Raw genomic sequence first — 27811 nt, forward strand, 5'->3', positions numbered from 1 at the left:
TCATTTCTGTTCTTCATCTCAGCAGAGTATTTCCTCCTGACCATCATGTGCTACGACCGCTACGTGTCCATCTGCAAACCCCTGCACTACAGAACCCTCCTGGGCAGCAGAGCTTGTGCCCACATGGCAGCAGCTGCCTGGGCCAGTGCCTTTCTCTATTCACTGCTGCACACAGCCAATACATTTTCCCTTCCCCTGTGCCATGGCAATGCCCTGGGCCAGTTCTTCTGTGAAATCCCCCAGATCCTCAAACTCTCCTGTTCACACTCAAACCTCAAGGAACTTGGGCTCATTGCTATTAGTGCCTGTTTAGCACTTGGCTGTTTTATGTTCATTGTTTTTTCCTATGTGCAGATCTTCAGGGCTGTGCTGAGGATCCCCTGTGAGCAGGGTTGGCACAAAGCCTTTTCCACCTGCCTCCCTCACCTGGCTGTGGTCTCTCTGTTCTTCAGCACTGTCATGTTTGCTCACCTGTAGTCCCCCTCCATGTCCTCCCCATGCCTGGATCTGGCCCTGTCAGTTCTGTACTCGGTGGTGACTCCAGCCCTGAACCCCCTCATCTACAGCCTGAGGAACCAGGAGCTCAAGGCTGCAGTGTGGAGACTTATGACTGGATGCTTTCACAAACATTAAACTGCTGGCCAGTGTCTGCAAATCACTTGTAATAAAAGTCATCTTTGATACTTCTTATTGGTATAGTTGTTGGGATTTTTTCCTTTGTTTTATATTTTTCACATTGACTACAAATAAATGTCATTGTCTGTGCCATTTCACATTTTGTTTCTCTCCATCTCCCCTGTGGCATTGACACAGACTGTGTCAATGACAGGCTGCATTCCTGGTGGCTATAAAGGAAATAAAAGATCTCCCAGCAGAGTTTTCTGCAGAGATGCCCTTTTGTTGCCTTCTCTGGAGCTGCAGCAGCAATGTCTGTGTGCAGAGCTGGGGCAGATCAGTGCTGGCACAGCAGCTGTGCCCAGCAGCAGCAGCAGCACTTGGTGTTGCCACTGCTGCTGCCGTGGCCCTGCCCCGCTGCCCTGGTGGCCCTGGTGTTGCTGCAGGGCCTGAGTGCTCTCGGGGCCGGGCACAGTCCTGGGGGTGGCAGTGCCGGGGCTGCAGCAGGGACAGGCCATGGGCACTGCTGGGGCAGCGCTGACGCCTCAGGCCAGGCCCTGGGGGCTGCAGGCTCCTTGCCCAGGCTCTCTCAAGAACACGGCCAGGCCAATGCTCAGCACAGAAAAGCCCCAGGGTGAGCAGCCCCAGGCTGGCCGTGGGCAGGCTGGGGGCAAACAGCATGGCTGGGGCTCTGCAAGGGCCCTGGGGGAGATGGGAAGGAGCAGCAGAGCAGGGGCTGATCCATCCCCAGTGCGCTGCACAGCCCAGGGCAGCGTCCCAGAGCGTCCTGATGGAGCTGCCAACAACATCCCCCCTCTGCAGCCCTGGTCTCTCCCCCAGCTCACACAGGTGCCGCATCCTTGCAGGCACAGCCATGGCAGCACTGGCTCAGGAGCCCCTGTTTGCATTGCACAGAGCAGGCAGGAGCAACCCCATGCTGTTGATGTGGGGACATGAACCTGAGGGAGCACAAATGCCATCAGCCCCTGGGGCCAGCAAGGGCTGGGGAACACCAGGGAAACCACTCAGCTTTGTCCTGGCCTCTGCAGTCAGCCAGAAAGTTTGTTCCCATCAGCTGGGAGTTTCCTGTGCCACTGCAGGCGCTGTTGCTCAGAGCCAGGGCTGCCTGGCAGCCACCCCCAAACGGCCCTCAGGATTTCCTTTGCTTCACTTTTTCTTCTTTACTCCTAGCAGTACAAATTTCTTCCTATTACCCATCCCTGTCCCCTCCTCTGCAAACAGCCCATCCCTGTTTGCCCTTTCCTCTCTGGCCCCACTCCCCATTTCAGTTCCTGACTTGGCACCATGGGTAGAATCACTGCCCTGCTCCTGCTGGCCACACCATTCCTGATCCAGGCCAGGAGCCACTGGCCTTCTTGGCCACCTGGGCACACTGCTGGCCCATGTGCAGCCTGCTGCCCATCAGTCCCTGCAGGTCCCTTTCTGCCTGGCTGCTCTCTAGCCATTCTGTCCCCAGCCTGTAGTGCTGCAGGGGTTGTTGTGGCCAAAGTGCAGGACCCGGCACTGGGACTTGTTAAACCTCACCTTGTTGGATTTGGGCCCTGGATCCAGCCTGTCCAGGGCCCTGTGCAGAGCCCTCCTCCCCTCCAGCAGATCCACAGTCACACCCAGATGGTGTCATCTGCAAATTTGCTGATGCTGGACTCAATTCCCTCACCCAGATCATCAGTGCAGATATTGAAATCCACCCTGGCTGGCTCTGATCCCTCGGCCATCCTGTGGGTGCCCTGTGATGGCTCTCAAGGTGATCTGTTCCATAACCTTGCCAGGCACCCAGGTCAGGCTGACAGGCCTGGAGTTCCCCAGATCCTCCTTCCAGCCCTTCTTGGGGATGGGCTCACACTGGCACCTCCACTCCTCTGGGACCTCCCTGCTGAGCCAGGACTGATGGTAAATGATGGAGAGCAGTTTGGGGAGCTCATCCACCAGCTCCCTCATCCCCCTGGGATGGATCCCATCTATTCCCAGAGACACCTGTGAGCATCTGAGTGGCTCAGCAGGTCCCCATCTGCTTCCTCCTGGATTCCAGGGGCTGCTCCCTGTGCCCATCTACCAGCTCAGGAGAACACTTGTCCTGAGGATGGCCTGTCTTATTGTTGAAAACTGAGGCAAAGAAGGGGTGAAGCACCTGTGCCCATTCTTCATCTTTGGTAACCATATCCCTCACAATAAGAAATGCAGGTTATCCTTACCCCTCCTTTTGCCATTAATGTGCTTATAAATACATAGTAATTATCCTTCACACAAGTGTCCAAGTTAAGTCCTAACTGAGCTTTCACCTTGTCTAATTTTTTCTATCTGCACAACCTAAAAAATCCTTAAACATTTCTTGATTTACCTGCCTCTATGTCCAAAGGTGCTGCACCCTCTTTTTAACCCCTAAATTCCTGCAAAAGCTCTATGCCCAGCCAGGCCAGTCATTTCCCCCTCTGGGTCATCTTTCTGCACAAAGGGACAGCCTACTCTTGCTCCATCAAGGTTTCTTTGCTGAAGTGTGTCCATACTTCCTGGAACCCTGTGTTTTTAAGGGCTGTTTCCCTTAAAAGAATCAGTTCCTGATTTAGTACTCCCCAAATCTGCATCCTCAACAGGCCAAAGTCTGCCCTTAAACGTCCAGTGTAGAAGATTTATTGATGCCCCTCCTTCTTTCACGGAATATTTAAAAACTCTATAATTTCATGGTCACTGTACCCCAAACAGCCTCTGACCAGCACTTCTCTCACCAGCCCTTCTCTGTTTGTGAGCAGCAGGAGACAGAGCTTTCCTTGGGAGTGGGAATTGCAGGAAACATCCCCAAAGTGCAGCTTGGAAGGTTCAGCCTGGAGCTGAGGAGAAAGCAAAGTCCCTGCCAGGGTAGAATTGTGGTGCTCGAGGTGTGGCAGCGTGAGGCTGGGCCATGGCCGGCTCTGTGTGCCAGGAGCCGGCAGCGCTGGGTGCAGGGAGCCCAGGGAGGGCACAGAAACGCTGGCTGAGAAATGCTGGGGCACAGCGAGAGGGGCGAGTGCAGCCGGCCAGGGCACAGGAGCAGCACGCACAGGGGGCACAACCTGCAGGACAGATGGCCAAGGGCTGGGCAGGGCTGGCAGGGCCACAGGCACCCAGGCCTTTGTGCCCTGGGCTCAGGCAGCGCCTCTGGAGGCCCCACAGCAGGAACTTTCCTGGCAGGGGCTGCACTTTGGCTCTCCCTCGGCCTCCCTGGCCAGGCTGGCAGGGGCTGCAGGTTTATGGCATTTGTCCTTGCTGCCCCTCACATCCCCCTGCCCCACAGAGAGCCCCGAGCCACCCGTGAGGGACAGGCCCTGCTGGCCCAGGCTGGGCTCAGGGCTTGGCCTTTCTGCTTCCCCCAGCCAGCCCAGGCCTTGCTCAGCATTGCAGTTCCCTGCCCAGAGCCTTGGGCTCCCCGCACTCCTGGCCTCAAGGATCTGCTCTCAGCAGTCCCTGGGGAGCCTTTGGCTCTCCCTGCCCTCACTGGGGCCCAGCCATGCTCCAAGGCACTTGGAGTTTTGCTGCTGACTCCTTGAGCAGCTTCTTCATCCTTCCCTCAGTGCCTGAGGCTCCTGGACCCAGCCCCAAATCCACCGTGGGGCTGATTAAAACACAGAAAGCCCTCAGGAGCTCTTTGTCTCCCTTCAATTGTCTTCAAGTCTCCAGGGCTTGTGCAGTGATTGGAGTCAGTTTGGAGTTCTGCTAAGGAGGAAGATGTCAAAGTGCACCTCATGATTTTTGGTTTTTTAATCACATATGTGAGTTTGGTTTTTATTTTTCATTGCAGAGAAGAGGTGATAGAAGCATTCCCTAAGTGATCTTGATGCTGAATGTCTTTTTAGGAGGTCTGGGCATGGAAACGAATGAGCCCTTTTTGGGCTGACCCTTTTTGGACAACCTGCTCTTCACCCCCTACCTCACCATGTCTGTTATAACCTGGGACTGACATCCCAAAATATCAAAAAATGTTAATGTAATTTATTCTTTTATTTTATTCTGTAACACATTATTTTGTGTGATTATTTAATTATGTATATATTTATTTTCATTTATAATATTAACAGTGGTTTTTCTTACCTAGTTTTTATATTTGCATAAAAAATCTATACATTTTTAGTAGCCAAGAACATTAATGTTCTTTGGTTCTATGTAGCACAATCCCCTTCCTTAATTAATTAAAGTCTATTGGCTATTTATTTCTTCCTCTTTATGGTAATTAGTAATATGTCCAGTCATTTTGTCATCATTTTTATCATCTTTTTCTCAGACAGGGGCATGGGAGAGCCCTTTGGTGTCCAGGGAGACATTTCTGGGGCACATTTGAGGCAGTTGTGAGTCTGGGGAGGGAATTTAGAAAGAACTTGAGGGTATGGACTACACTTGGGGGAGCCGGGTGGGCACTTGGAGGGGCACTCAGGGATTCTGAGGGACAGTTCGGGGTCCAGGGCAGCACTTGGGGGTCCAGGGGGGCCCTCGGACGTCAGGGAGGGGAATTTGGGGCCCTTCGGGGTCCGGGCGGGCCCTTGGGGGGCTCGAACGGGGCTCTCTGGGGCGCGGGGGGTGATGGGAGCTGTAGGCGCGGGTATAATACAGTTAAACGGGGCCGCAGAGCATCACGGGAGTTGTAGGCGCAGCTGCAATGGCTTTTGGTGATGGCGGGGCATGACGGGAGATGAAGTCCCGGCTTGAAGAGCGCTGTACGTGCGCCGCTGGGCATGATGGGAGCTGTAGTCCCGGAAGTGGCTGGACCGCGGCGTTTGGGGGTTCAGGAAGGCACTTGGGGAACACTTCAGGGCCCGAGCCGCGAATTGAGGTCCTCGGGGGGAACGTAAATGGTTCGAGAATACCTGGGGGGCGGTTGGGGAGCTCCAACTGGGCTCTTCAGGGCGCGGGGCACGGCACGAGTTTTAGGTGTGGGACTGTGCTCTGAGGGGCTCTGGGGCCGCGGGGGATGAGAGGAGATGAATTCCCACAAGCGGCTGTACCGGGCATCTGTGGGGTTGGGAGCACTCAGGGGATCCGGGGACGTTTTTGGGTGGTCCCGAATGGGCGCTGAGGGGCACTGAGGGATCCTGGAGGGTCTGGGGGACACTTAAGGACAGATGGGGGGCGGATGCCGGGGTGGGTTCTGTGGAGCGCGGGGCATGACGGGCGTTGTAGTCCCGGCTCCAATGGGGCGCTATCGGGCCGCAGGGCATGACGGGAGTTGTAGGCAAAAATAAAAGATGGCGCTGACATCAGGCACTGCTCTCAAGACCCCAATCCCTGCGCTGATTGGCTGCTGGCTGTGATTGGCAGGACCATCGGCAAATGGGAGACAGAGGAGGTGGGAATAGCCCATTCAACCCTTCCAGTCCCTCCCAGCACAGCCCAGTTCATCCCCAGTACAGACCAGTACGACCCCAGTGCCTCTCCAGTCCCTTCCAATACACCTGAGTTCATTCCTAGTCCCTTCCAGTTCCTCTCATTGTCATCCACAGTATGCCCCAGTGTCTTCCACTCTTCTATGCTGTGTCCCCAGTGATCCCAGTTTGTCCCAGTATCTCCCAGTATCACTCCAAGTGTGTCCCAGTATGTTTCAGTGTGTCTCAGTGTACCTGCATAGTCCCTCCCAGTCTGCCCAGATTGCCCCTCAGCATTTCCTGTGTTCCCAGATTGTCCCAGTATCCCCCAGTGTCAATCCCAGTATATCCCAGTGTCTCCCACAGCGTTCCAGTGTTCCCCAGTATGTCCCAGTCCTCCCCAGTGTTTCCAAGCACAGTTTAATGTCTCACGGTTGCCATGGCAGCCAAACCCAGCAGTGGGGTCAGGGCAGTGTCCATGGCCACAGCCCCTTGCAGTGGCCCAGTGCAGCTTGGGCTGATGATCCACCCTCACAGCTTGCCCAGGGCAACCTGCAGTGGTTTTGGTGGCACCTTGGGCTGGCACACACCTGAGGAGTGTGTCTGTGTTCAGTGGGGAAACTCAGGAGTTTTAGATTGCTTCAAAAAATACAAAAAGGGAAAACCCCTCTTAGGCTGAGTGCAGCCAGTCTGCAAGCCCAGCAGGTCCCAGGTGAGTGAGGACAGACAGGATGGGGCTGGGCAATGTGGAGCAAGGCTGTCCACACTGGGTCAGAGCTCAAGGCACAGCTTCTCTGAGCAGGCCAAAGCTCCTGAGGAGAGACCCTGGGTCAGTACCAATCACAGAATGCTGCAATCACCTCTGATCTAAAGAGAAATGTAATAAAATAAAGCCTTTAAAATAGGTATGTGTATGTCTTACAAGCTCTTTGAAATATTTCTCCATAATTGGACTTGGAAAACTTTAATGACACTCTCAGGGCTTTGGTGTTGTTTACCTCATACTCGGTCCCTGAGAGAGTTTTCAAAGAACTTTTCAAGAACTCAAGGTTAAATTGAAACTCTGAACTTTCTTGAAGTTGTAATGGGTCCCACTGAGGGACACGACTGAGAAACTGTCCCCGGGTTCCAGGTAGAGCAGAACACTGGAGGCAGTGATGACAGGTGGGGACAAACAAGGCAAAGGTGTCTCTGGTGCTGAGCAAACCTGGATGTGTTTCAGGAATGCAAAGGGCCAAGGCCTGAGCCCCAGCCCCTGGCCAGGCAGATCCTGTCCCTCCCTCATTGCTCAGGGCTCTTCCCGGGATGGGCTCTGGGATGTGGGGATGTGCAATGCCAAGGGCAGCACCATGGGGCGGCCCCTGCCAGGCTGCTGAGCAGGGACAAGGAGGCAATGAGGCCCCAGGGCTGCAAGGGTCACTTGTCCCCTCGTGGCCTCAGGCCCAGGGCCAGCAGCCATGGCCAAAGTGCTGCCCAAGTTGGCTCTGTCAGGGCCTTGCAGCTGCTGCCCATCCCTGTGCCCTGTGCAGCCCAGGCTGTCCTACGGTGTCCCTGCCCTGCGCCTCTGTCCCTGCAGGCTGTCGTCATCCCCCGGCTGCCCCACCTGGCTGGCCCCTTCCTTTGCTGGCAGCTCTGCCTCCTGCCTGCCTCTGCCTGCCCACACAAAGCCTTGGCCTGACCCAGACCCATTCTGGGGGACGTGTTGCACCACAGCCCTGCCCTGGGAGAGAAATTCCTTTCTCCTTGCGTCCAGTCTGGACCTCCCCAGGTGACTCTCTGTGGCATGATTTTTTCTCAGGTTTTTTCATCCAATGAAGAAGAGCTCTACCATTTCTGAAACCACCCTTCAAGCCCTCTCAGGCTACTCCTGTTCTGTCATCAGTCTTCACACCACTGAGCCCTGGGCCATCAGTCTCTCTGGGTCATGTGCTTGAGGCCTCCCAATCCCATCTTGGAAGATTTTTGTGTCCTTTCAAGGTCTTTTCAGATTAAAACATTGTGGTCATAATCCAAGAAAAATTGAAATATTTGTATAGGCCTGTAGTGGCAGAGAAAGGGACATAGCCTTTAGAATGCTCAAGGGTATTTTTAGATTTGATATAAGAAATAAATATTTTGTGATAAGGTTGAGAATTTGTAAACAGGTCATCCATAGACATGAATACCCCATTCCAAAATGTGTTCAAGGTCAGGATCTTTGACCATCTGTTCCAGTGGTAGTTGTGCCTTGCCACAGAAACGGGGCTGCAGTAGATGATATTTTAATGCCATTCCAATTTGAAAAACAGAAGATAAAAAACAAATTTATGAAAGTTCTGACACCTCCTCATGAAAGACTCATCAAGGGGGTCAATGGCAGAGCTTTCCAGCATGACCTTGCCAGTTGAGCATGGGGGGTTCTGCATTGAGTCTGAGATTCATGACGGAAATCCACAAGGGGCATTTGGGGAATGTGCAACATTTCCCATGTGATGCCTAAGAAAGGCCCACAGGAAGGGAAAGGGTGGCACCATGGTGCTTTGTGAAAGAACAAACATGAATCAGCAGGGAAAAGGGGATGAAAGAGCTGGTCATGAGCAAACGTGCGTCCCTGGCTACGCCCTACAGCTGATCCCCACAGCCTGTGGCATTTTCCTAAACCCCCATTGCCAGGAACTGTCTGGAACAAGGGAGCTCTCTCTGCTCTGGGTACCAAGGGATGTCCAAGTGCCAGATACTGGAGTGGGGACCACAAATCATCAGGTCCTGTGTCCTTTGGGGGCCCAGGCACTGGTGAGACTGGTGTGTATGTGCACACAGCACTGGTGTGGGGGGCTGGTGTAACCACCAGGGAACATCAAACCAGAGCAACCAGTGAGCAGCAGAGGCCTGAGAGATGCTGTGTGAGATCCACTCCTGCAGGGATCCACATGGTCTGGGTGTCTCTGCAGCTCTGCCTCTCCTCCTGCCATGGCAGAGCACACAAACAGCCCATCCCTGTGTCCCTTCTCCACTGACTGTGCTTTGGCCTGGCCTGGAAACTACCCGAGGTCTCTCCCAGGAGGAGTCCCTGTGCATTTCCCTCCCCCATGCCTCTGCCCTTCCTGATCCAGCAGTGGTGGGGCAGGGAGAGGGCTGGCTCTGACAGGGCTGTTGTGGTTTAGGAATGGTGCTCTCCAATTTCCTACTCCCACTACAAAGACCACGTGTCTCTCCAGATTGATATTCCCACCATTGTCCCCACACCACAGGGGCTTTGCCTGCCTGGCCCTGCTTGATCTCAGACACGTTTCACAGTCAGGGATAACCTGGAGATGGTGTCCATGGTTAAACCTACCCCTTGCTCATGAGCCCATCTGGGGGTTGCATCTCTGCTCTGATGACCTGGGGTGTCCAGAAATAACTCACCCTTGTGTGACCAGTCCAGACCCAGCTGAGACACTTTAATCCTGGCAGCCCCATCCTCCTCTCTGTTGTTTTGATGCTCTTCAGTGCCTGACTCTTGGGCACGTGAGCATCCATAGGAGGGACTTTCACAGCCAACTTCTCCCCTGGGCAACGATGTCTTGCCCCCGTCCAGCAGCCCAGATGGGTTTCCCTCTGCACTGCCAATTGTCCCTTTTCCATCATTCCAGCCACCCCACAGAGCATTTCCCACCATCCCTGAGTCAGTGCAGAGGTGCAGCGCTGGCCATTTCTCTCCCTCAGAGCTGCGGGTATGGTCCCAGTGCTGCAGTGACTGCAGGAAAGAGGACCCCACAATAGGTCATTTGTTGGTCAAATACAGACAGAAAGAGTGAGAAACTGTCTGTGACTTGGGTTTTGGCCTCGCAGCCCCTGCCGTGGTTTGCAGGGAGCTGCAGTGTGGCACAGCCCTGGCTGTGCCCTGCAGTGCTGGCCTGGGAGAAGGTGTCGGTGCCAGCTGGCGCAGGGAGCTGCAGCGTGTGGGGAACGAATCCCTCCTGGCCTCCTGCCCCCGGGTGACACTGCAGGGCCTCATGGAGCCAAGGGGCCATTGTAGCACTTCAGGGCCCCATGGAATTAAGGGGACTGTTTGGACATTGCAGGGCCTTGTGGAACTGAGGCCATTGTGACACTTCAGAACCAAAGGGCCACTGTGAAACTACGGGGCCTTGTGGAACTGATACTGAAATTGTCCAAATAGATACTTTCTAACACAGTTTGGGTATTAGAAACCAGCCATTCTTTATGCAGTGCTGGTCACTTGGGGGATCATTCATCCATGTGAGTGCCCCAAACATCAAGTCAGCAGAGGTCTTATCACACACAGTGATTACATATTCACAAGCTGTTCCTCTGTGGTGGCCTGTAGGTCTCACAGTATAAATAATTCCAACTTTATAACTGAAATATGTGATTGATTTTGTAATTACCTTACTTATGTAATGAGGATTAACCTCATGGGCTTTCTTATCTATATAAGGAAGTGAGCTGGCTGTTGCTGCATGAACACGGAGTGTCAAGTCACCCGTCTCCGAAACTGAAACCATTGGTGACCCCGATGTGATCACGACAGCTTCCACCAATAGCACAGGGAACAGGCAGGGCAGCCAAGAGGAGCTGCCCACAGCTTTGAACTGTGAAAAGTGGCGTCCAGTGCTGCGGGGCATCCAGGAGGAGTTGCCTTTGCAGGCTTTGCAGCCTTTGAGCTGCAAAGAATGGTGTAGAGAGCCGTGATCAGTCTGGATGCCCCCCCTTTTTCCCCCTCTTATTCTTTTTCTTTTTGTAAGTGGAAGACACCACCAGCATGGGAGCAGGGGCTTTGACAACAGAGGACCCCCTCCTGCAGGTATGGACTCCTATTTTAAAGAAAATATTTGAAAAATATGATGAACGGACTTTATTAGTCCTAATAACATGACGTGAGAGCCACGGACTGGACGTGTTGGAAGGGGCTGCCCTAGATTTAAAAAGTTGGGAGTGGGCTGGCTGATATATCCTCACAACTGCCTTTACAGGAGACGACTCTGCCAATAATGCTGTTAAACATTGGAGACTTGTAATGGACATGATAAAATAGCTGCAGAGCAAGCGGGTGGTTAGGACAGCAGAGGCATCGCAGGTGGTGAACGGCGAAAGCAGGGCAGGAGGGAGAGGGGGAGGTGGCAAGGAGAGCAGATGCTGTGCTGGGTGAGTGAGGCAAGAGGATGAATGCAGAAAACACAGGGTGCTGGGAGGCCACTGGGCAGCTGTGGACCCTCCCCAGGCGAGGGTGACCTGCCTGAGGAGCACCCTTACGCCCCCTGGGACCAGGCTGCTGCCCCAGCAGGGGTATTTGCCCAGTGGGATGTCGCCCAGTTGCCCGGTGCCGTGCCATGCCCCAGCTGGGAGCGTGTTGTCAGCAGAGTGCGCCGTCCCTGGGGCCGGCAGCAGAGATGCCCCAAGCAGCCGTGCTGTGTTGAATGGGCACCCTGCAGCCCCTCTGTGCCCTGCCATGGCTGCTGAGACCCCTGCAATGCCTGGCTGCTTTGCTGCTCTGTGCTCTGCTACTCCTTGTTCTGCTGGCTGGCAGAAACCTCCACAACCACCCAAGACCAGTGCGTGTTGTCAACCAAGCATGGTGCTGCCAATCCAGAGGGTAGAGAGATGCTGTGCTGCAGACTCGCACTGAACAGGCACTCTGCTGCTCCCCCATGCCCTGCTGCACCAGCTGGGACCCCAGAAGTGATGCTTGGGAGTGGCAGGGAGGCGCTTTGCCACTGCGGCCACTGCAAGGCACCCAGCCATCCCTGCTGTGAGATGCCTTGCCCCTGTGGTAGGATGCCTGGCTGTGGATCAGGGCTTGCTGCCACTCCGCCAAGCCCTGCCACACTGGCTGAAATCACAGAAGCAGTGCCCAGCCCCTGTGAGATTCCAGCCCCTCTGTTATATGCTGCAATGGTTGAAACCCCTGTAGCTGTCTCTGCCTGTGGCAGAGCCACCTCTGCATGCTTTGCTGGGCCTGAAAACACCCCTACAGCCATGCCTAGCCATGGTGAGACCATGCCTGGCCATGGTGGGATGGTACCCTTGTCTTTGTAAAAAAATCCTGAGGGTCAAACAGCTACCATTAGATCTTACATCACGGCAGCACCACTGAACCTGTGGGGAAGGAATATTTTATCTGCTTGGGGAGTCAGGGTGGGGATGAATTTTTAATGGCAACCACTGTCCTAAAGACTGTGAAACATCCCACGCCAGCCTTAAAATGGCTTAACACTCAGCCTGTCTGGGTGCCACAGTGGCCCCTTGAGAAACAGAAGCTACATGCCCTTAAGAATTTGGTGCAGGAACAACTGGCTCAAGGGCACATAGAATCATCCATAAGCCCTTGGAACACCCCTGTGTTTGTTATAAAAAAGAAGTCTGGGAAATGGAGGCTGCTCGACATTTTAAGAAAGATCAATGCAGTCATGGAGAGCACAGGAGCCTTACAGGCAGATATGCCATCTCCCACAATGTTTCCTGCCAATTGGGATATCCTAATTGTGTATCTAAAAGATTGCTTCTCTACCACTCCACTGCATCCAAATGATATCCCAAAGTTTGCTTTCACTGTGCCATCCATTAATAACGCTCCACTTAACGTGGAGCATTATCAATGCAAAGTTCTTCCTCAAGTTTAAAAAGCAGCCCCATAATTTGCCAATGGTATGTTGCTCATGTTCTTTCATCAGTAAGGGAACAATTCCCAGAGCCATACTGTTACCATTTTATGGATGATATTTTAATAGCGATTCCAACTAAAGAAGATCTTTCACTCATTTGGCCAAGCCTGATGCAAGCAGTAAGAGCATTTGGGCTGCAAGTGGCACCAGAAAAGATACAGCAGCAACCACCTTGGAAGTACCTTGGACTCCAAAGTGTGATTCATACAGCCCCAGACAATTCAATTTTCAACAAAAATTAGAAACGTAAATGATGCTCAAAACTTTTGGGTACCATAAACTGGCTCAGACCTTATATCAGATTGACCACTCTGCAATTAGCACCCTTGTTCAACCTTCTAAAGGGTGATCCTAATTTAACATCTCCCTGGACACTGACCCCAGAGGCAAAAGATCCTCTTCAAATAGCAGAGCAGCTCTCACAGACCGGTTCACCAAGTGTGCCTGGGAGTGTGTATCACTGTGTTTATTTTCAATGTTAATTTCCATACTACCACTGTCATTGGACAATGGGATACTCAGTGGTCTGACCCCTTTGCATGTTTTACAGTGGGTGTTCTTGCCCCATCAACCACAAAAGACAGCCCCTACCATCTACAAATGAATTGTCTGGTTAATTATTAAATGACCTCAAAGATGTTTGGAATTGAATGCAAAAGATCCATCTAAAATCATTTTCCCTGTAAAGCAGGAAGAATTTGAATGGTGCTGTGCCAACAGAACATCTCTACAGCGTGCTTTACAAAATTTCAAGGGACAAATTGGCTACCATTTACCACTGCTGCAAATGAGTAAGACCACTGAGCTATCCCTAAAACCCGTGAGCAGTTGAACACCCTTAAAAAGGAATTGCTGTATTCACTGACGGGTCTGGGAAAATGGTAAAGTCCATTGTGACATGGAAGGAAGGCAAATATTGGAAGGACATGAGATTGGGTCACCTCAGTTAGTAGAGCTATGTGCTGTAGCTATGGCTTTTCAGTGTTTTCTCCACACTCCTTTGAATGTAGTTACTGACTCTGCACATGTTGCAGATAGAACACAAAAATTGGACTGAGCTCTATTAAAGGAAGTTAACAACGCACAATTATTTGGCTTGCTAAAAACTTTGTGGCACGCCATTCTGGCCAGAACTTGCCCTTATTACATCCTTCATATTAGAAGTCATACACATCTCCCAGGTTTCATTACAGAGGGCAATGCACAAGCAGATCACCTGGCTGGCCCTGCCTGGACAGCACCCCAGCCAGATATGCTGGCTCAGGCAAAGGCATCACATGCCTTCTCTCACCAAGGCAATCAAGCCCTACGGGGACATTTTCTGCTTTCCAGCACAGAGGCTTGCAACGTAGTAAACACACGTGCTGATCGCCAGGGCCACACTGCTCCATTACAGATGGGGGTTAATCCCCGTGGATTAAAAGCATTACAAATCTGGCAAACTGACGTCACATATATTCAAGAATTTGGAAAATTAAAATATGTGCATGGAGATCAATTGATACTTTTTCTTCTGCCATATGGGCATCAATACATTCAGGGCAGAAAGGTCGGGATGCAATTGCACATCGGCAATTAGCCTTTGCTGCTTTGGGTATCCCTCGTGATATAAAAACAGATAATGGACCTGCATACACATCACAAAAAACTAGACCATTTTTACAGCTCTGGGGTGTGGCACACCAAACTAGAATTCCCTGACAAGCAAATGGACAGGCCATTGTAGAAAGGGCACATGGAACTCTAAAACGCATGTTAGAAAAACAAAAGGGGGGAATGTTTGGCAAAACCCCACAGAGCAAAGTGACAAAGACTGTTTACACATTACATCATTTGACAGTGTTGAAGCAATCTCAAAACCCAATAATCTTCAATCATTTCCTGTCACTGCAATCATCTGGTGATGCTCAATCACCCAAATCTAAAGTAATGATAAAAGACATTATGACAAACAAGTGGGAAGATCCATGGGACCTCATTACACGGGGATGTGTGTATGAGTGTGTCTCCACAGAAACGGGACATGGTGGATACCAGCTAGATGTGTCCACCCTGATCTATGTCCTGCTCAGGATCAGAGACAACATCATCCCGATGAAGCTCCAGCAGATGCTGGGGAGCTAAATAACTCATGCAACTGATACAGGACTTTTGAGATGAAAAGTTCATTTAAGGACTTCATCTATTTAGGGACATGCAGATTATATATATATTTAAGGATAGCAAATTGAAGATTTTATATATTTAAGAACATAAGACAAAAATCTGAAACTGGACAAGTCATTTACTCAGTTATTTGAATTTTCCCACAGTTCTGAAAGTTAAAATGTTTCCTGTTTGTAGAGTTATCAGTTTGTAACTTCTCAGTAATAAGCCTGTGGCATACCAATTAGAAAGCCTGAAATGCTGGTGATCCTGCCTGATAGCTTGCAGGAATGAATGAATCATCTTCAATGATAAGTGGAATGCATCACGGGCTGAGAGAGGTCAGGCTGGTTGAGTTTGGGACAATCATATGTGTCATCTTTCTATGCTGTCATTCTATCTGCAAAGGGTCCTTGAAGAAGGATGACAGAGAACACTTTGAATTTCTAATAAAACTGAAAGGGGGAACTGTGACAGCTATAGCTGGTCTACAGCTGCACAAACAATTTGGTCTTGACAGACACTCACTCGACCAGCTAGCTCATTAGCTCATTGAAGTAAACAAGTCCATAAGAATGAAAGTGATTGGCTGAATTCAGGCTCAAACAAGGGGACCCCAGCCAATTCCTTTGAGTCATGGATGCAACCAGTGGGCTCGGCGGAGTTGAAACCTTTGTCGTCACTTCTGCATGAGTGGGAAATTTGAATCCCCTACAAAAGGGGCTGCCCTTCAATAAACATTGGCTGTTGCTGCATGGAGTGTCAAGTTGCCTGTCTGTCCCAAAACTGTGACAGACACAGGCTTTTCCAGCCCTGCCTAGAAGAGGGTTGGGATGCACCTCCTCCACACCACACCCCTGTCATGGTGGCACAGCTGGGATTTCCTGCAGTGGCTGTGGCACATCTTGGAACACCTGAGCTGCTCCCTGCAGCTGAAATGCTTTGACCACTTTGTCATAGGCAACAAGAGGGTTCCTGTGAAGTTTGTCCTTCAGCTTCTCCCAGGTATGTGAATGGTTGAACCATTTAATCTCTTCCAGCCTCTGGTGCGGGATCCAGCTGCCCACAAAGAGGCCATGCAAGCTCAGGGTCATTGGCAATTTTGGCTCTGGAAACACTCCCTACTTGGCCTATTTAATTTTAATTTAATTTTACATAACAAAATATGTAGGTTAATTCCAGCTATCAATATTGTTGCTGTTCCTGTTTGTTCCTTATCTTGCCGCTGTTCGCAGTAAACTGTTCTTAGCTCAGCCCAGGATCTTTGCCTTTTCTGCTCTCCATGGGTGGTGGGAAAGGGAACGAGCGGTTTTAGCAAGAGCACAGAACTGGGGAATCCCATTCCTAAACCCAGTCTGTGGAAATCGAGCATCCCAGCTGGTCCCAGCCCTGGTGGCCATGGCAGCAGCCTTGGGAGCAGGTCCCTGGCTGGGGCTGTGGGAACCTCTTCCCTCTGGTGCCCAGGGACAGGACTGGATGGAACGGCTGCAGCTGAGTCGGGGCAGGCTGAGGTTGGATCTCAGGAAAAGGTTTTTCCCCAGAGGCTGCTGGGGCAGTGCCCAGGCTCCCCAGGGAAGGCTCCCAGCTCCCGGTCTCTCTGAGCTCCAGCAGCGTTTGGGCAGCGCTGCCAGGCCCAGGCTGGCATTGTTGGGGTGTCCTGTGCAGGGCCAGCAGTTGGACTCCAGGATCCTGATGGGTCCCTCCCAGCTCAGCCAATTCTGTGGATCGGGGGGAACAGGGGCCTGGTGATGGTTGCCATGGAAACTGACCATAGCAACAGGGGGCTGGTGATGGTTGCCCGCTAAGGATCAGATTTGTCACAGGCCCTCAAAAGGGTTCCATGGGGACATTCCAAGAGTCTCCAGGCTGTTCAAGAGCTGGAATGTCACAGGCAGAGACAGGGGCTCCATGGACACCTCCCAGGGGTTTCTGGAGATGGTCAAGAGCCCTGTGCTCAGAGGCAGTCACGGCCATTCCATGGTGACATCCCAGGGGACCTTGGGCTGCAAAGGCACCGATCTGTCACAGGCACTCACGGGGGCTTCACGGTGACATCCCAGGAGTCCCCAGGCTGCCAAAGAGCCGGGATGTCCCAGACACTCACAGGGGCTCAAGTCATGGGCACAGTGGGAGCTTCAGGCAAAAGCTTTATTTCTTTATTGGAGAAATGTCTGTTGAGACATGAGGTGGGGAAATAACCCCCAACAGCCACCATGGATCCTCAAACCCCTGCAGGGCCCCTAGACTTCTAAAATTCCTTTTAATACAGGAGACTGGGAGTGGTTGGATCCCATCCCAGCCCCAGACTTTTTCAAAGGTGTAAAGATTGGACAGGTGGAATGGAACCTTAATGCAATTTGTCCCACAGGATTAATGATGGAATGACAGATAAATTTACCTAAATACAGCCCTGATGGATTATGATCATGACTAGTCAGAAAGATCTTAACCACAGTTATTTCACCATAGTACTGGAATTATAACAATTATTAGAATATAGTGCTGTAGGAAGCAATTTTGCAGTCAACAGGGCCTTGCTGGAGTTGTTGGAGCCCATTGCAGGCAGAGAGAGCCTCCTGCTCCAGCAGGAACTGCCTTTCCTGTGCCAGGAGCAGGGCAGGTCCCGCTGCAGGAAAAGCCCCAGGCCAGCCCCAGCACAGGGAAGGGCTCGGGCACAAGGGCAGAGTGCCGTGCTGGGAGCTGTGCCAGGCAGAGCCTGAGGCACCAAAGGCACCTTGGCAGCAGCAGCTGCTTGCAGGGCATGGCCAGAAGCCTCCCTTGGCAGCCCGGCCTGGTGGCCAGCACTGCAGAGCTGCTGCCTCAGGGCTCATTTCTGCCTGGGCTCTGAAAAGCCACTTCTGCTCCAGGAGCCTGCCTGGGAAGCCATTGGCCCCAGCACCTTGGGGACAAGATATGAGTGACAAAACTCTTCATGCCAGCAGGGACAAGGCAGGGGCAGAGGAAAGGGGAGAGCCAGGCCCAGGGCACAGGGCTGCCATGGTGATGGCTGTGAGGTCACTGCCCCTGCAGCAGCCTGGCTGCCCTCAGCAGACATTCTGGCCAGAAGCGTTGTGAGGGCACCCAGCACATCAGAGAACACACACAACAGGAATTCTGTCCTCAGGGAGGGGACAGGGTTTCATTGGGTCAGGTTGTACAAAGCTCTTGCTCTTGGATAATTCCTGAGATGGGGAATCCACTTCCCTGGAAGAACAGTTGCAGTTTTGTGCCATTCTCATAAATGTAAAATATTTCCTCCTTTAAACAATTGTAAATCTGCCCTCATTCAGTTCAAAGATATTGAGCCTTGTTCTGTCACTGCAAGATTTGGGAGAAAATAACTTTGACCACTTTTTTCATTTTCACAGACCTTGGAGAGGACCCACAAACCTCTCAAGATATGGTTTGGAGGCCTTATCCCATAACCAGCAGGGAGAAGCAGCAGACTCTGGGCTCAGTGGTGTGGAGACTGAGGACAGAATAAGAGTAGCTGGGGAGGGATTGAAGGGTGGTTTCACACATCTCGGAGTTTTTCTTTATTGTATAAAACAGCCAGAGAAAGAGATAATGGCACCAAGGGCAGCTGGGGAGACCCAGACTGGACACCAGGAGAAAGGAATTTCCCTCCCGGGCAAGGCTGTGGTGCAAAATATCCCCCAATCAGAGCCTGGAGCAGCCCAAGGCTTTGTGTGGGCAGGCAGAGGCAGAGCTGTCAGCAAAGGAAGGGGCCAGCCAGGTGGGGCAGCCGGGGGATGCCGACAGCCTGCAGGGACAGAGGCGCAGGGCAGGGACACCGTAGGACAGCCTGGGCTGCACAGGGCACAGGGATGTGCAGCAGCTGCAAGGCCCTGACAGAGCCAACTTGGGCAGCACTTTGGCCATGGCTGCTGGCCCTGGGCCTGAGGCCACAAGGAGGGGACAACTGACCCTGGCAGCCCTGGGGCCTCATTGCCTCCTTGTCCCTGCTCAGCAGCCTGGCAGGGGCTGCCCCATGGTCCTGCCCTTGGCACTGCACATCCCCACATGCCAGAGCCCATCCCGGGAAGAGCCCTGAGCAATGAGGGAGGGACAGGATCTGCCTGGCCAGGGGCTGGGGCTCAGGCCTTGGCCCTTTGCATTCCTGAAACACATCCAGGTGTGCTCAGCACCAGAGACACCTTTGCCTTGTTTATCCCCAGCTGTCATCACTGCCTGCAGTTCTCTGCTCTACCTGGAACCTGGGGACACTTTCTCAGTCATGTCCCTCAGTGGGACCCATTAAAACTTCAAGAAAGTTCAGAGTTTCAATTTAACCTTGAGTTCTTGAAAAGTTCTTTGAAGACTCTCTCAGGGACCGAGTCTGATGTAAACAACACCAAAGCCCTGAGAGTGTCATTAAAGTTTTCCAAGTCCAATTATGGGGAAATATTTCAAAGAGCTTGTAAGACATACACATACCTATTTTAAAGGGTTTATTTTATTACATTTCTCTTTAGATCAGAGGTGATTGCAGCATTCTGTGATTGATATTGACCCAGGGTCTCTCCTCAGGCGCTCTGGCCTGCTCAGAGAAGCTTTGCCTTGAGCTCTGACCCAGTGTGGACAGCCTTGCTCCACATTCCCCAGCCCCATCCTGTCTGTCCTCACTCACGTGGGACCTGCTGGGCTTGCAGAGCTGGCTGCACTCAGCCTAAGAGGGGTTTTCCCTTTTTATCTTTTTTGAAGCAATCAAAATCTCCTGAGTTTCCCCACTGAACACAGACACACTCCTCAGGTGTGTGCCAGCCCAAGGTGCCACCAAAACCACTGCAGGTTGCCCTGGGCCAGCTGTGAGGGTGGATCATCAGCCCAAGCTGCACTGGGCCACTGCAAGGGGCTGTGGCCGTGGACACTGCCCTGACCCCACTGCTGGGTTTGGCTGCCACGGCAACCGTGAGACATTAAACTGTGCTTGGAAACACTGGGGAGGCCTGGGACATACTGGGGAACACTGGGAACGCTGTGGGAGACACGGGGGTATACTGGGATTGACACTGGGGGATACTGGGACAATCTGGGAACACAGGGAATGCTGAGGGGCAATCTGGGCAGACTGGGAGGGGCTATGCAGGTACAGTGAGACACAGTGTGACATACTGGGACACACTTGGAGTGACACTGGGAGATACTGGGACAAACTGGGATCACTGGGGACACAGCATAGAAGAGTGGAAGACACTGGGGCATACTGTGGATGACAATAGGAGGAACTGGAAGGGACTCAGGTGTATTGGAAGGGACTGGAGAGGCACTGGGGTCGTACTGGTCTGTACTGGGGATGAACTGGGCTGTGCTGGGAGGGACTGGAGGAGTTGAATGGGCTGTTCCCGCCTCCACTGTCTCCCATTTGCCGATGGTCCTGCCAATCACAGCCAGCAGCAAATCAGCGCAGGGATCGGAGACTTGGAAGCAGTGCCTGGTGTCAGCGCCATCTTTTATTTTTGCCTACAACTCCCATCATGCCCTGCAGCCCAATAGAGCCCCATTGGAGCTGGGACTACAACGCCCGTCATGCCCCGCGCTCCACAGAACCCACCCCGGCATCCGCCCCCCATCTGTCCCTTAAGTGTCCCCCAGACCCTCCAGGATCCCTCAGTGCCCCTCAGCGCCCATTCGGGACCACCCAAAAGCGCCCCCGGATCCCCTGAGTGCTCCCAACCCCACACATGCCTGTCACAGCCACTTGTGGGAATTCATCTCCTCTCATCCCCCGCGGCCCCGGAGCCCCTCAGAGCACAGTCCCGCACCTAAAACTCGTGCCGTGCCCCGCGCCCTACAGAGCCCAGTTGGAGCTCCCCAAGCGCCCCCCAGGTATTCCCGAACCAGTTACGTTCCCCCCGAGGACCTCACGTCGCGGCTCGGACCCTGAAGTGTTCCCCAAGTGCCTTCCTGAACTCCTAAACACCGCGGTCCAGCCACTTCCGGGACTACAGCTCCCATCATGCTCCGCGGGGCACGTACAGCGCTCTTCGAGCCGGGACTTCATCTCCCGTCATGCCCCGCCATCACCAAAAGCCATTGCAGCTGCGCCTACAGCTCCCGTGGTGCTCTGCGGCCCCGTTTAACCGTATTATACCCGCGCCTACAGCTCCCATCACCCCCCGCGCCCCAGAGAGCCCCGTTCGAGCCCCCCAAGGGCCCGCCCGGACGCTGAAGGGCCCCAAATTCCCCTCCCTGACCTCCAGCAAGGGCCCCCCTGGACCCCCAAGTGCTGCCCTGGACCCCGAACTGTCCTTCAGAATTCCTGAGTGCCCCTCCAAGTGCCCACCCAGCTCCCCCAAGTGTAGTCCATACCCTCAAGTTCTTTCTAAATTCCCTCCCCAAACCCACAACTGCCTCCAATGTGCCCCAGAAATGTCTCCCTGGACACCAAAGGGCTCTCCCATGCCCCTGTCTGAGAAAAAGATGATAAAAATGATGACAAAATGACTGGACATATTAGTAATTACCATAAAGAGGAAGAAATAAATAGCCAATAGACCTTAATTAATTAAGGAAGGGGAATGTGCTACATAGAACCAAAGAACATTAATGTTCTTGGCTAGTAAAAATGTATAGATTTTTTATGCAAATATAAAAACCAGGTAAGAAAAACCATTGTTAATATTATAAATGAAAATAAATATATACATAATTAAATAATCACACAAAATAATGTGTTACAGAATAAAATAAAAGAATAAATTACATTAACATTTTTTGATATTTTGGGATGTCAGTCCCAGGTGGGTTATTACAGACATGGTGAGGCTGGGGGTGAGGAGCAGGTTGTGGAAACAGGGTCAGCCCAAAAGGGGCTTGTTCTTCTCCGTGCCCAGACCTCCTAAGGAGACATTCAGCATCAAGATCACTTGAGGAATGCTTCTATCACCTCTTCTCTGCAATGAAAAAAAAAACAAACCAAACCCACACATGTGATTAAAAAACCAAAAATCATGAGGTGCACTTTGACATCTTCTTCCTTAACAGAACTCCAAACTGACTCCAATCACTGCACAAGCCCTGGAGACTTGAAGACAATTGAAGGGAGACAAAGAGCTCCTGAGGGCTTTCTGTGTTTTAATCAGCCCCACGATGGATTTGGGGCTGGGTCCAGGAGCCTCAGGCACTGAGGGAAGGATGAAGAAGCTGCTCAAGGAGTCAGCAGCAAAACTCCAAGTGCCTTGGAGCATGGCTGGGCCCCAGTGAGGGCAGGGAGAGCCAAAGGCTCCCCAGGGACTGGTGTGAGCAGATCCTTGAGGCCAGGAGTGCGGGGAGCCCAAGGCTCTGGGCAGGGAACTGCAATGCTGAGCAAGGCCTGGGCTGGCTGGGGGAAGCAGAAAGGCCAAGCCCTGAGCCCAGCCTGGGCCAGCAGGGCCTGTCCCTCACGGGTGGCTCGGGGCTCTCTGTGGGGCAGGGGGATGTGAGGGGCAGCAAGGACAAATGCCATAAACCTGCAGCCCCTGCCAGCCTGGCCAGGGAGGCCGAGGGAGAGCCAAAGTGCAGCCCCTGCCAGGAAAGTTCCTGCTGTGGGGCCTCCAGAGGCGCTGCCCGAGCCCAGGGCACAAAGGCCTGGGTGCCTGTGGCCCTGCCAGCCCTGCCCAGCCCTCGGCCATCTGTCCTGCAGGCTGTGCCCCCTGTGCGTGCTGCTCCTGTGCCCTGGCCGGCTGCACTCGCCCCTCTCGCTGTGCCCCAGCATTTCTCAGCCAGCGTTTCTGTGCCCTCCCTGGGCTCCCTGCACCCAGTGCTGCCGGCTCCTGGCACACAGAGCCGGCCATGGCCCAGCCTCACGCTGCCACACCTCGAGCACCACAATTCCACCCTGGCAGGGACTTTGCTTTCTCCTCAGCTCCAGGCTGAACCTTCCAAGCTGCACTTTGGGGATGTTTCCTGCAATTCCCACTCCCAAGGAAAGCTCTGTCTCCTGCTGTTCACAAACAGAGAAGGGCTGGTGGGAGAAGTGCTGGTCAGAGGCTGTTTGGGGCACAGTCACCATGAAATTATTGAGTTTTTAAATATTCCATGAAAGAAGGAAGGGCATCAATAAATCTTCTACCCTGGACTTTTAAGGGCAGACTTAGGCCGAATTGAGGATGCAGATTTGGGGAGTAACAAATCAGGAACTGATTCTTTTAAGGGAAACAGCCCGTAAAAACACAGGGTTCCAGGAAGGATGGACACACTTCAGCAAAGAAAACTTGATGGAGCAAGAGTAGGCTGTCCCTTTGTGCAGAAAGATGACCCAGAGGAAGAAATGACTGGCCAGGCTGGGCATGGAGCTTTTGCAGGAATTTAGGGGTTAAAAAGAGGGTGCATCACCTTTGGACATAGAGGCAGGTAAATCAAGAAATATTTAAGGATGTTGTTAGGTCATGCAGAAAGAAAATTAGAGCGGTAAAAGCTCAGTTAGGACAACTTGGATTCTTCTGTGAAGGATAATAAAAATGTTTTTATAAGTACATTAATGGTAAAAAGAGGGCTAAGGGCAACCTGCATTTCTTATTGTGGGGGATATGGTTACAAAAGATGAGGAAAAGGCTCAGGTACTTCACCCCTTCTTTGTCTCAGTTTTCAACAGTAAGACAGGCCACCCTCAGGACAAGTGTTCTCCTGAGCTGGTAGATGGGCACAGGGAGCTGAAGAGCCCCTGCAATCCAGGAGGAAGCAGCTGGGGACCTGCTGAGCCACTCAGGTGCTCACAGGTGTCTCTGGGACCAGATGGGATCCATCCCAGGAGGATGAGGAAGCTGGTGGATGAGTTCCCCAAGCTGCTCTCCATCATTTACCATCAGTCCTGGCACACCAGGGAGGTCCCAGAGCACTGGAGGTGTCAGTGTGAGCCCATCCCCAAGAAGGGTTGGAAGGAGGATCTGGGGAACTCCAGGCCTGTCAGCCTGACCTGGGTGCCCAGCAAGGTTATGGAACAGATCACCTTGAGAGCCATCACAGGGTACCCACAGGATGGCCGAGGGATCAGAGCCAGCCAGGGTGGATTTCAATATCTGCCCTGATGATCTGCATGAGGGGACTGAGTCCAGCATCAGCAAATTTGCAGATGACACCATCTGGGTGTGAATGTGGATGTGCTGGACGGTAGGAGGACTCTGCAGAGGGCCCTGGACAGGCTGGATCCAGGGCCCAAATCCAACAAGGTGAGGTTTAACAAGTCCCAGTGCCGGGTCCTGCACTTTGGCCACAACAACCCCTGCAGCACTACAGGCTGGGGACAGAGTGGCTGACAGCAGCCAGGCAGAAAGGGACCTGCAGGGACTGATGGACAGCAGGCTGGACATGAGGCAGCAGTGTGCCCAGGTGGCCAAGAAGGCCAATGGCTCCTGGCCTGGATCAGGAATGGTGTGGCCAGCAGTAGCAGGGCAGTGATTCTTCCCCTGTGCTCAGCACTGGTTGGGCAGCACCTCAAGTGCTGTTTGCTGTCCTAGGGCCCCCAATTTAAGAAGGACGTGGAGGGGCTGGAGCATGTCCAGAGAAGGGCAACAAGGCTGGGGAGGGGTCTGGAAACACAAGTCCTTTGAGGAGCGACTGAGGGAGCTGGGTTGTTTATCCTGGAGAAGAGGAGGCTCAGGGAGACAAGGCGGTGTCAGGGCACAGGTTGGACTTGATGATCTCCAAGGCCTTCTCCAGCCTTGCTGATTCTGGGATTCTCTGAAACCACTCTTGCAGAAGTTGCAGGATGAGCCCTGGATCTCCTCTTCAGAAGCTGCAGCAGCCCAGGTGCCTCAGCTTCTCCTGCCAGCCCCAAAGCCCATCCTGTCAGTCCTGCAGAGCCTCTGCAGCTCCTCCTCACTGCCCAGAACAGGGAGCCCCACAGGCAGACACAGCAGCCCAGATGTGCCCCCCTGGCCTGGGGTGCCTCTGGCAAGGGAGCAGCACCAGGCACTGCAGGAGCCTGCAGACAATTCCTGCAGCACTTGGAGGATGATCCTGGTCCCCAAGGGACGTTCCCATGGTGCCAAGTCAGGGTCTGCAATGGGGAGTGGGGCCAGAGAGGAAAGGGCAAACATGGATGGGCTGTTTGCAGGGGAGGGAACAGGGCTGGGCAAGAAGAAGAAATTTGTAGCAGGAAAGAGTAAAGAAAACAGAGGTGATGAAAAGGAAATGCTTGTGGCAGTTTGGGGGTGGCTGCCTGGCAGCCCTGGCTCTAAGCAACAGCATCTGCAGTGGCACAGGAAACTCCCAGCTGATGGGAACAAACTTTCTGGCTGACTGCAGAGGCCAGGACAGAGCTGAGTGGTTTCCCTGGTGTCCCCCAGCCCTTGCTGGCCCCAGGGGCTGATGGCATTTGTGCTCCCTCAGGTTGATGTCCCCACAGCAGCAGCATGGGGGTGCTCCCGCCTGCTGTGTGCAATGCAAACAGGGGCTCCTGAGCCAGTGCTGCCGTGGCTGTGCCTGCAAGGATGTGGCACCTGTGTGAGCTGGGGGAGAGGCCAGGGCTGCAGAGGGGGGATGTTGTTGGCAGCTCCATGAGGACGCTCTGGGACGCTGCCCTGGGCTGTGCAGCGCACTGGGGATGGATCAGCCCCTGCTCTGCTGCTCCTTCCCGTCTCCCCCAGAGCCCTTGCAGAGCCCCAGCCATGCTGTTTGCCCCCAGCCTGCCCACGGCCAGCCTGGGGCTGCTCACCCTGGGGCTTTTCTGTGCTGAGCATGGGCCTGGCCGTGTTCTTGAGAGAGCCTGGGCAAGGAGCCTGCAGCCCCCAGGGCCTGGCCTGAGGCATCAGCGCTGCCCCAGCAGTGCCCATGGCCTGTCCCTGCTGCAGCCCCGGCACTGCCACCCCCAGGACTGTGCCCGGCCCCGAGAGCACTCAGGCCCTGCAGCAACACCAGGGCCACCAGGGCAGCGGGGCAGGGCCACGGCAGCAGCACTGGCAACACCAAGTGCTGCTGCTGCTGGGCACAGCTGCTGTGCCAGCACTGATCTGCCCCAGCTCTGCACACAGACATTGCTGCTGCAGCTCCAGAGGAGGCAACAAAAGGGCATCTCTGCAGAAAACTCTGCTGGGAGATGCTTGAGTTCCTTTCAAGCCACCAAGAGATCAGCCCATGATTGACAAAGTGTGTGGTCACAGGGAAGGTGGAGAGAAACAAAGTGAGAAATCACACAGAAAATGACATCTCTTTGAGGACAACATGAGAACACTAAACCAAGGAATAAAAGACCCCACAACCAAACCAAGAAGAAATATCAAAGGTGACTTTTATTACAAGTGGTTTGCAGCAATTGCCCAAGAGTTTCATGTTCCTGAAATCATCTAGTCATCAGCCTCCTCACAGCAGCCTTGAGCTCCTCGTTCCTCAGGCTGTAGATGAGGGGGTTCAGGGCTGGAGGCACCACCGAGTACAGAACTGACAGGGCCAGATCCAGGGATGTGGAGGAGATGGAAGGGGGCTTCACGTGAGCAAATATACCAGTGCTGATGAACAGTGAGACCACAGCCAGGTGAGGGAGGCAGGTGGAAAAGGCTTTGTGCCGTCCCTGCTCAGAGGGGATCCTCAGCACAGCCCTGAAGATCTGCACATATGAGAAAACAATGAACACAAAACAACTAAATAACAGAAAAGCACTACCCATAAGTAGCCCCAGTTCCCTGAGATAGGATTTGGAGCACGACAGCTTGAGGATTGCAGGGATTTCACAGAAGAACTGGCCTAGGGAATTGCCATGGCACAGGGGCAGAGAAAATGTATTGGCCGTGTGCAGCAGTGAATAGAGAAAGGCACTGGCCCAGGCAGCTGCTGCCATGTGGGCACAAGCTCTGCTGCCCAGGAGGGTCCCGTAGTGCAGGGGTTTGCAGATGGACACGTAGCGGTCGTAGCACATGATGGTCAGGAGGGAAAATTCTGCTGAGATGAAAAAGACAAAGAAAAAGAGCTGTGCAGCACATCCTGTGTAGGAGATGGTGGTGGTGTCCCAGAGGGAATTGTGCATGGCTTTGGGGACAGTGGTGCAGATGGAGCCCAGGTCGCTGAGGGCCAGGTTGAGCAGGAAGAAGAACATGGGCGTATGCAGGTGGTGGCCGCAGGCTACGGCGCTGATGATGAGGCCGTTGCCCAGGAGGGCAGCCAGGGAGATGCCCAGCAAGAGGCAGAAGTGCAGGAGCTGCAGCTGCCGCCTGTCTGCCAATGCCAGCAGGAGGAAGTGGCTGATGGAGCTGCTGTTGGACATTTGTGGTGCCTTGGCATGGGGATCTGTATAAAAATTAATCATAGAATAGTTGCATTAGGAGAGGATTTTAAATATCCCAGCACGGGCTGGGGACACTTTCCCCCCACTGCCTGCCCAGGGCTCTGCTGCCTGGAGCTGTCCCTGCCAGCAGCTGCTTCCCTGTGCCCAGGGCTGGGTCCTGCCAGTGCTGCCAGAGCCCAGCCCAGCCCTGGGGGCTCAGCTCTGCCCTGCAGACCCCTCCCAGCTCTGGCACTGCCCAGGGGCAGCTCTGGCTCTGCAGGCTCTGATGGCAACATCAGAGCAACCCTGAGCAGGCTGGAAAATTGACACTGATGCTGCCTTTAAAGTGAACTGTGGTGATTGCTGTCACTGCCTGGTTTGTTCAGATTTGAGAAAATTGTTTTTATTTTTCTTCACCTGAACTGAGATTAACATCTATATGGAATTTCCGATCCAGGCAACCAACAGCAGTAGATTTAAAAAGCAGGATTTTCCCTTTTATCCAGCCCCTGACTAGCTGTGTTAGCTGTATAATCTACTTGTAGATGTTCGGCAGTTAAATGTTATGCTGGGAGCAATCCTGACCAATGCAGCATCCTCACCACACAAGGAGAACACTTCAAAGCCTTACCAGCTGTCTCCTCCCCCCCCAGATCTTGTCCCCCAGTGCTGGGAGCAGCTGCCAGGGCCGGCTGAGAGCTGTCCCTGGCAGGCAGCAGAGTCCCTGCCCCAGCACAGTGCCCTGGGCTGCAGGAGCCTGCTCTGCAGGACAGCCCTGGGCACCCCTGGCTGCTCTGCACAAGAGACAATCAGAGAATGTACTCATAGAGTCTGCAGGCATTGGGATGTTCCAGCTTTAGGAGATGGCTCCAGGAGCT

At 53.3% G+C, this 27811-nt stretch overlaps 1 protein-coding gene and 1 long non-coding RNA gene across 3 annotated transcripts in view; one reads left to right on the plus strand and one right to left on the minus strand.

Annotated features, from left to right (window-relative positions):
- The window catches only part of LOC135287650 (uncharacterized), a 134613-nt gene extending 123281 nt beyond the window's left edge, over positions 1–11332 (plus strand). Inside the window, exons 2-3 of one of the 2 annotated variants that reach the window (XR_010351210.1) lie at positions 7762–7927; positions 8616–11332. This is a non-coding gene — a long non-coding RNA (uncharacterized LOC135287650). Of the gene's footprint in view, positions 1–7761; positions 7972–8615 lie in introns of those variants that run through there. The other variant, XR_010351209.1, reaches the window with a different exon arrangement.
- Positions 11333–25934: 14602 nt separating this feature from the next.
- On the minus strand, positions 25935–26933 carry LOC135287627 (olfactory receptor 14J1-like). Its single transcript, XM_064400901.1, has one exon. The coding sequence runs from the start codon at positions 26931–26933 to the stop codon at positions 26016–26018; it is 918 nt and encodes a 305-aa protein (XP_064256971.1). The 3' UTR covers positions 25935–26015.
- Between the last annotated feature and the right edge of the window lie 878 nt (positions 26934–27811).

Source organism: Passer domesticus, chromosome 30 (genome assembly GCF_036417665.1).
Source record: "Passer domesticus isolate bPasDom1 chromosome 30, bPasDom1.hap1, whole genome shotgun sequence".
Classification (NCBI taxonomy): Eukaryota; Metazoa; Chordata; class Aves; order Passeriformes; family Passeridae; genus Passer; species Passer domesticus.